The 9510-nt window shown below is 36.0% G+C and overlaps 1 protein-coding gene across 1 annotated transcript in view; it reads right to left on the bottom strand.

The window, feature by feature from the left end:
* Window positions 1-406: 406 nt before the first annotated feature.
* Window positions 407-9510, bottom strand: part of LOC107753081 (solute carrier family 22 member 17-like) — a 14306-nt gene continuing 5202 nt past the window's right edge. Inside the window, exons 3-9 of the mRNA XM_016569181.1 lie at window positions 9264-9510; window positions 6091-6282; window positions 4709-4815; window positions 4459-4567; window positions 3098-3321; window positions 2349-2460; window positions 407-1789 (exon numbers count right to left, since the gene is read on the bottom strand). Coding sequence (XP_016424667.1) covers window positions 1618-1789; window positions 2349-2460; window positions 3098-3321; window positions 4459-4567; window positions 4709-4815; window positions 6091-6282; window positions 9264-9510 — 1163 coding nt within the window. The 3' untranslated portion in view covers window positions 407-1617. The remainder of the gene's footprint in view (window positions 1790-2348; window positions 2461-3097; window positions 3322-4458; window positions 4568-4708; window positions 4816-6090; window positions 6283-9263) is intronic.

Raw genomic sequence — 9510 nt, forward strand, 5'->3', positions numbered from 1 at the left:
GATAATGTGGGAACCCTGCATAAGGAATTTTGTTTTTGTATAGTTGATACACTTTTAATAGCGGCTTGTGTAAACATTAGGGGGCGCTATAGTAAAGCTTTGCAGGATAAACAAACTGACCTTTGCGACCATTACAGAATCAGGAGCTGCTGTCCGGAGTGTTTTTATGGTGAATCATTGGCCTCGTCTGAAATGAGCTCACCGACAAAAACTGAAGAGCTAAAAATACGCAAACCAGCAAAATATTGATGGACCAGAGGTACAGCAGAACATTCAACAACACCAAAGTCTGAATGCATTCGGCTTGAGACTTTCAAAGCACATATTCACTTCTAATCACTTGACAAACATACGTGATTTCACCAGATTTTATTTGTAATTAGACTTGATTAAATATTAATAATTACAGCATTGTTTAGTAAGTGTGCAATCATCAGACTTATTACTATTATCCTTTATTATTAACGTAGTAGTAATAATAATAATTCAAATTATTACTAACAATTCAGAACTATTAAGTGCATTTTAAAGAATCTAACACAAAGACGCGTTTACAAGAGAAAGCTACATAACTCATGTTTCCAATGTTCCTTATTTCATAATCAGACTGAAAATGCAATAGGCAAAGACTAAATAGAAAGACATCAGACACAAATAAATCCTGACTGTCAACATTCAAATGAACCTGTGCGTTCCTTCCCTCTGCTATCATACTTGTCATCCTCGATGTTTAAGGTAAGGAACAGAGAAATAAGGGATGCTACGAGCAGTGTTATTTCCGTCTGCCTCATTAGAGGAATATTACAGGTTTATTGCAACTTAAGCTGTCAAATTATTCCACAAAATTGTTCTGCCGCCTCCCTTAGTTTGTACAAAACAGGATAAGTGTGCACAGTAAAGAATGGATGTTGCACTAGAGGAGTTAAAAGCAGAAATATGGAGGATATATTTTTTGTAATTCGCTTCTGTAATTCATCTGCGACAAAAAATAACACCTGGCTGTGCAATAGAGACATAAAATGGAGTAATTGACAACACGTCCCAGCTTCTGCACATACAGTACACAACTCAAGTTGCATTCCTATAATATTCCTTTAACAAAGAGTGACGTGTAACATACAGTAATAAGTGTTTCTGGTATCATGCCTCAGTCTAATCAGAGTGCCCATAAATTATCCTTGACGTTTCTCGCCCGAAGCACTGATCAGTCCTTCAGCGATCCTCTGGGCGCGCCATTCTTAGCAGCAACGTGTTAGAGAACCAATTCCATTTCTTCCATCTGGAGTGAGAACTTAAGCCTGTTTTCACAGGGATAAATATATTTCAAAACGATCATTGCCATTTTGAGCCCTTGTCTCATATTGGTCTAATATATTACTAATAAGTCACCAAATGCTACATGGGTCAGACTTCAATGTTTAGTCAAAGTGTACACCCTTGTCTCATGGTTTATGCCACTGAGCGCTAACAAGCGTTTGCGTACTCTGGACGCGGTTCGGTACCCTTCACCCCTCACACTTCATGATGGAGTCCATGTGCCACGACTCCACTGACACGTGTTAGGAATGACTACAAATACAGGATTATTAGGATGGGACTCCGAGGTCAGAGTGAAGGCTAGGTCTCTGGGTTAGGTGTAGCCAGAAGAGGAACGTTATCCCTACGTCTTCGGCCCAGCGGAGGACGGCGGTACTGTTCTCCATCCGCCAGCGTCTGTGGAAGGGGTTTGCGTTTGCTCTCCGGGAGAAGCAGGATGGAGAGGACCGCCAGCAGGGCCAGACATGGTTTCCTCCATGATTTCTATTTCTTTCGGACAACAAAGCACTTGAACATGACAAACTCGTAATTACAACTTCAGAAGTAGGAAATCTCCAGTTATAGCATGTGAAGGCAGCATGAGTGGCATCTCCCAACATTTCAATTAAATATTATAACATTGGCAACAACATTACATGCATTATATTTATGCATTTGGCAAATGCTTTTATCCAGTGCATTTAGGATTTACATTTTATTACTCCAAACATTCCCCTAGGAATCAAAGCCATGACCTTGCCGTTTGTTAGCGGCATGCTCTACCGGCTATAGTATGTGAAAACTATTAATAAATGAACGACAAGAAAAACTTATGCAAACTCTTCGCTCCGTTTCCTCCCAGGGAAGCCAGAACCACACAGAAGAGATGCATAAATCACATCCCTAACCGGCTCTCTGGAGTCCAGTAGGGATCGTGCTGTTTTCTTGACCGTCTCATTGTCCATACATGCATTCTGCTGCTTCAGGAGCTAAAATAAGCGTGAGGTTACGAGGGTGTGCTAGTAACCAGCCCCGCGGCAGCGTGTGTTTACCTGATGATGGTGGGCATGACTTCAGCGGTGAACAGAATAGAGAGAGAGGCGGCCGCTTGGGACGAGAACAGGCCCATTATAGAGAACACAGTCATGGCTGACTCACTCAGATCTGCAGGGACACATTCATCTCAACGTTAGACATTATAAAGCAAAATACCTCAAAGAATTAACTGGACAATGCTTGAAACTTTGTATTGCTCGCACTTTTCGTGTTATTGCCTCCTTGCGCTATGGTATATATGATATGATCACTTGTTGAAATTTAAAGTCGCTTCGGATAAAAGCGTTTGCTAAAAGAATAAATGTAAATTTCCAGATAATTCTGTGTGCAAATCTCTTTTTAGACTTGTGAACTATTAAATGCATTTATAAAAAAAATTTCACAACAAGTAGAATTGTAAGTATTCATCTACGAGATAGTAAGTATTTGTTGTTTTAAATTTATTTATTATTATTAAAAATCATTGTGTCCAGGATGATTTTCGTAAGCGTGTTACGATAATGAATGGGATTTATGTTTATTTTTTACATTACAGTAGTGAAATTTGAGGAGAAAAGTGCTTTGAAAACCCAAAAATACTTTCTTTAATATAAAAAATATATATAATTTTAATGTAATGTAGCATTTTAAATTATAAAATTAAATATATAAACAAATATATTATTTATATAGAAATAAAAAAAATAAAACACCTTTCATCTTTGTTTTGATTTTAGGGTGAAATAACGAAGCAAAAAACACTTACAGTCCATGAGTCCGAGCAGAATTAGGGAGGCCAGTCCGGTCAAGGTCATGGCTAGAAGAAGAATTCCACGACGACCAAACCTGTCCACCGTTGCCCAGAGCAACAGCCAGGCCCCGCCCCCTGCACATACAGACAGCAGGTACGTCCAATAGAAGCTGGGGGTGAATCCTCTGACATCACCTCTGAAGGAGCTGTAGCAGTGACTGATGCCATGAGAGATGAACCTGAACACAAGAATACACTTCAAGATACGATAAACCCACGGAAAGCAAGACCAGTCCACCTAATAATCATACAAGACACATAAATGGGGCAATATTTAAATAAGGAAATAAATGCATGCGAGTATACACCAATTTCAGTGTTCGTAAACAGTGATGACGTTTTTGTGGGCGGAGCCTATCGGGTGGCAGAAAATGACAGTTTTTAACGTAGCAGTCTATTCAAGCTATGGAATAAAAGAATAAAAATTTAAATTTTGAGTTTATATTTCAAAATTCTGACTTTTTTCTTGCAATTCCGACATTATATCTCACAATTCTGGTAAGAATAATCAACTCGTCATTCTTTCTTTTTAGTTTATAATCCCACACTTCTGGCTTTTTTTCCTCAGAATTGACAAACTCGCAATTGTTGACTTGAATAAAGTTATAAAGTCCGAACTAGGAGATATAAACTTGCATTTGCAAGAAAATGTGAGATATTGTGAGATAAAATAGGCAAATGTTATAGGTTTAAATAGTATTTCATGCATGTATTTCAACTGTAGGGCTAATACAATATGTCCCCTATATGAATATTATTGTGTAAATCAAATTTATGCTTTAAAAGTAGGGTAATCACAGCAGGTTTCATCCATAGTCTGTCCGTTTAAACGTCTGCGTTTAGCTTCAAATGGCGTCTTTGACGACAGTATTATATAAAAGTTATTTGCATTCCGATTCTGACATTCAAAGGCACAAGACATTTTTTCTCTTATTCCATGGATTTTACCCGTTTCTCTCCCACTTATTCCCAGTGTTTTTCTGCCACCACTATGCGCGCGCAGCTGCAAGTGACGTCTACTCCAAATTGGTCTATAAATAATATATAAATTAATGAATGCATTATTTAAAAAATCAATTCAAAAGTAAAGAAAAATAATAATAAATAAAGGGGGAGATAAAGCAAAAATTATGTATTTATTTTTGCTTTGGTCATCCATATTTTGCTTAATTGTCGAATATCAACTGAACAATAAATAAATAAACTTTAATTCTGACTATTTTGATGTTACTTTGCAAGAGCAGTCTGACTCCAGCATCCAAAACTTGCCCACTTCAGCACCTCAGGCAAGAAGTTTATCAGTAGGAATGACTTACGAAGTGAATCCCAGCACACACAGGTTTTTCCAGATGTTTCTGCTGTGTAGCAGCTCTGGGAAGGACAGGTGAGGACGTCCAGGAGACGAGGACGATTCTGTGTCCAGCTCTGCCACATTAGACACAACAACGCACCGTTTGTTCCTTGAGAACTGAACTAACATCAGACGAAAACCTCCGGCAGAAACTGTTTGCCTTCCAAAATGAATGTGCAAACACTTTCCAGCGCAAAAGATATTTTTAAACTGACCCGTGAAGCTGTCGTCATCTCTCTGCCGCTCGCTGAAGGAATTCATGTCTCCCGTCCTCTCGGAGAGCAGAAGCCAGCGCGGCGATTCGGGAAACACTCCCGGGATCCTGAAGACAAACAAGCGGCAGCTAAAAGAGCAGCTTCATAATGTCTCCCGTCCTCTCGGAGAGCAGAAGCCAGCGCGGCGATTCGGGAAACACTCCTGGGATCCTGAAGACAAACAAGCGGCAGCTAAAAGAGCAGCTTCATACAGTAATAAGATAATCTGCTCAACAGACAGCACAACTGGGATGAAGCGACACCGTGGCACTAGCGGGACGGTCTGGTAGTATAGAAACGAAGGTGATTCGTCATTACTAACGAGCGCTAATGTGCGCTGGCTGCACTCAAACCTCTGAAGCTTCACAGGGAATTTCAGATCAATATTCCTGAAAGAGCAGCCGCTTTGCATTTAGGCTGATGAAGTGTTGAAAAGCTTCCTGTTCCCAGATGCAACAGTGTTGATGCTGAGCCAGGTTAATAACAGAAGAGATATTTATCCACAGCACTGGAGGTCTGACCTGCGGGAAACCGTGTTTTTGTTACGCTATGCAACAAATGAACCACCTGTAAATGTGTTTTTCAGAGAGCAGCTCACAGAACTGATTTCAGGGATCAACACTTCTATTATCAGGTCAGTGCTTTCTTATGTTCTTACATTATAACTATCTAACATATCGTGCGTTTTTTATCCCTTGCAAACGTTTTGTTTGGATTTGGGTGATGATCTGAATATTGTTTTGTGATTTCCTGTAGCTCAAAGAGTAGAGCATGACACTAACAATGCCAAGGTCATGGGGTCGTTTCCCAGGAAATGCGTATGTTGATTAAAAACAATGTAAACCTTGAATGCAATTGAAGTCACTTTGGATAAAAACATCGGCCAAATGCATATAAATGCATGAATGTACATTTTCACGCTTCTCAGCACTAATTTTGGTACCATTACAAAAACACACTGTTTTTCTTTTTTTTTTTTTTTTTTTTTTTTTAAAAACCTATATATAGATAAATAATTTTATTAGCATAAATAATTCATTTCATAATAACTCAATTAATTTTAAGTAAATACCTACAGTGAATCATTAGTATGTAGCCTTATTTAAAGTTTTTTTTTTTATTATAATTAAGTACACATTGGTTTAAAAGGGTCAATTTTTAAAAGTTAGCAAAAAAAAGTGCATTTTTAAAAATTTGTATTTTCCTGTTAATCACTGTATAAATCGTTATATAGAAACAAAGGTGGCTTGACTACCTGCCTCATTTTCTAACCAGTGCAATCCTAATAGTAATAGTAAGCCAAAAACCACTTGATCAATAGGTGGCATTCATCATGGACTAACCCGTAGCACAGGAACAAGGACAGAGGAGCTACTCCGGTTCCTAACAGGCCCCTCCAGGAGCCGCAGCCGAGGGCCACAGCCAGCAACAGGAGCTCGCCCGCAAACACGGTCAGACCGGACATCATCGTCGCCGGCAGCCGCAGCGACGGGTCACACAGTTCCACACCTACAGCCAAACGCAAAGAAACACAGCTGTAACTTCATGCTTAAAACGGCGAACTCAATAAGCGATTTAAAAAGACTTCTTGTTCGTAAGAAAGAACACCATGAACTCTGAAGACTCGTGAGTTTGTGTTTTCTTCCGTGAAGTTTCACTTCATGTTTGGTCATGCTGAACATTCACGAACAGTCAGATTACAAAAGTTATGCGTCAGAGCTTTAATATCCAGCGTTAGTACTAAACTATTAAAATTGTTTTTGTTAATTAAAATAAATCTGAAATAAAATAATAGATTAAAAACCTAACCTTGAACCAAAGCTATAAATGTCCCATTGGCACTAAAAAATATATATAAAATAAAATTAATATATTTAAAATAAAATGAAATAATTTGAAGTACTAAATTTTAAAACTTAAATATATTTCTATTTAGAAATATATAAAAAACAAAAATGACAAATGCACATTACAAAATTAACTAAAACTTAAATTAAAAACAAAATATGCAACTCAAAAGTTTTTACATTTTATATTAGATTAAAAACGTAAATGAAAATTAGAAATGTTGCCTTGGCAACTAACTGAAGTTTAAGTACTAACATTTCTAAAACTGAAATAAAAAATCAATTAAACCTATATAGAATTTTAAAAAAAATGACAAGCACATTATAAAATTAACTAAAACTTAAATTAAAAACAAAATATACAATTCAAAAGTTGTATAATTTTATATTAGTACTTAAACTTCAGATAGAAGTTTTTAATCTAACATTTCTAAAACTGAAATAAAAATAAATTAAAGCTATATAGAATTACAAAATGACAAGCACATTACAAAATTACTAAAACTTAAATTAAAAACAAAAAAATTAAAAGTAAATTAAAATCTTCTATATTGAAATAAATTTAAGTTGAAGTACTAAAACCAAAATAAAAATAAATTCAAGATATATATAAAATGTAAACAAAAAAATGACAAAGGCACATAATAAGGTTACTAAAACTTTAATCTAAAACTAAAAATATAAATATAAATAAAAAAGTTAATTCAAAATATTAAATAATTACTATAATACTATATAAATAATACTAAAAGAAAACTGTTAATATCACAAATGGATTCTAAACTTCAGCATGTAAGCAGCAGCAGAACGAGTCAAACGTCACGTGAGCAAACAGCTGCGTCGTGACACAAGAACACAAAAGAGTTCGTCAGCTGAAATGTGACCAAACCAGTTCTACTGTACACTCGACTAGTCTTCAGCCCACACCGACCACAAACAGCATCAACGAACTTTAGTTTTGCATCTTTCATTGAATACAAAAACTTCACTGGGAGTAATTACGTACACATGCATTAATTACAGTTCTTACAATTTATAAGTTCAGAGTAAAACTTGTGGGTCACTGGGAGGAATGATGAATGCAGAACATCAAACCTGACCTCGACAGACACGCGTCACGCTCAGATGAACATGATAAAGCAACAAGACACTAGGGCTGCACGATTATGACAAAAATCATAGTTGTCAATTATTCCCTTGAAATTGTAATTGCAATTATTAATTACGATGATCACAATTTACATTGAATTATGTTTATACCATTGTTTGATGCAACTGCATGCCATATTTTTATATGAAAATAAACAAGCTGAAAACACTCTAACTGAAAAACCTTTAGTGCTTTTCTATAGTATTAAGCCTCAAATGTCAAATATACATCGGATTGGTTTCTTCTTTAAATTATAATAAAGTACAAATATGAATGGTATTATGTTATACTAAAACTAAAACAATGGAAAAACCCTTAAGATAACATGTAGAAACAAAAAAACGCATCTTTTTACGCGAGCAGAATAACATAAGTGGACTTTGAACGATTAATTGCCGCTTTGAGCGATTACGTAATTGTGGCATCCATAATTGTAATCGCGATTAGAAATTCGATTCATTGTGCAGCCCTACAAAACACGAATCTATTTCAAGCAAATCTGAGATTAACCACCCATGATAAGCAACAAGATATTCTGACAGTCACTGAAACCTCGTTAGTACAAAATCACACTCCACATACAAGTAACTATATATTTAACATCAAAAAGGATCTGATTGCCTGTGATTATGTTGTATTATTGAGCTTTTTTGGCAATACGGTGACACTGCAGAAGCAAATGAAATATGCTGTGACATTCATAATAATCTAAGATAATATTACACTATCAGAAAAAGTGCATGAACATGAAGATTGTAAAGGACAAACATTTTATATGATTATTGCATTATTCTCTAGCTGCACCTGAATAACCATCTTTCCTGGTTATAGACATCTTATTATAGATTTAGTTCACACAAAATGTCAAATCTATAGTGTTATTGTAAACTAAAATTAAAAGTTAAGTTCAATTGTTAATTGAAATAAACGTTAAATGAAATTAATATATAAATGGAATCTTATTTTATTTCAGTAAGTTGTAAAGACAACATTTCTAATTTTTTGTTACGTTTAGGTTCTAAAATGACTAAAACTGAAATAAAATGAATAAAAAAATTAAACATTTTAAAAATGCAAATGAAAAAAAATAAGTAAATCTAAGGAACATAAAAAAATAGATAAGAAAAAACAACAAATGGCTAAAATGAACTAAAATTAAATAGACACTAATAAAATAAAATAAAAATAAGAATAAATTGAATTAGGTTAAATTAGATTAAAATTATAAAAAAACTGTAAACTGTTCCAAAAAAGGCTCTCAAGTTCCAAAAAAAGCCCCAAATTTCAAAGTTGAAGATGCATCACATCAGGTTTGTGGTCATGAATTTTATACCAATGCATCACACAAAAGTTTTCCATGAGTGATTTCATAGTAGAAATAAACTAAAATAAAACAATTCCTGGTGCCCGTCTGCTTTAACTGTACAGAAAAAAGTAGCGTGAACATTCTGCTAAATATCTTTACATTAAACTGGTAGCAGAAAGCATTTAAACATCGAAAATATCTGGATGTATTTAAAAGTGTCGACCCACCTCTGTGACGATATTATTGGTCAGTCCTTCGGTGACGTTGTATTCATAACCAGCATCACAGTCCTTCACACTCGACCGCGTGCCGTTGATGAACTGCTTGCACTGGGGCAGATCTCCGTCTCTTTTCTCCGCCCTCACGGAGGCGTTGGTCACCTGAGGAGCGGGCGAGGGTCCCGGGAGACGACAGCGGAAGGGCGGGGACAGGGGCAGGAGTGGGTCGGAGGACAGCAGGG

The sequence above is a fragment of the Sinocyclocheilus rhinocerous genome, unplaced genomic scaffold (assembly GCF_001515625.1).
Source record: "Sinocyclocheilus rhinocerous isolate Xijiao unplaced genomic scaffold, SAMN03320098_v1.1 scaffold1493, whole genome shotgun sequence".
Lineage (NCBI taxonomy): Eukaryota > Metazoa > Chordata > Actinopteri > Cypriniformes > Cyprinidae > Sinocyclocheilus > Sinocyclocheilus rhinocerous.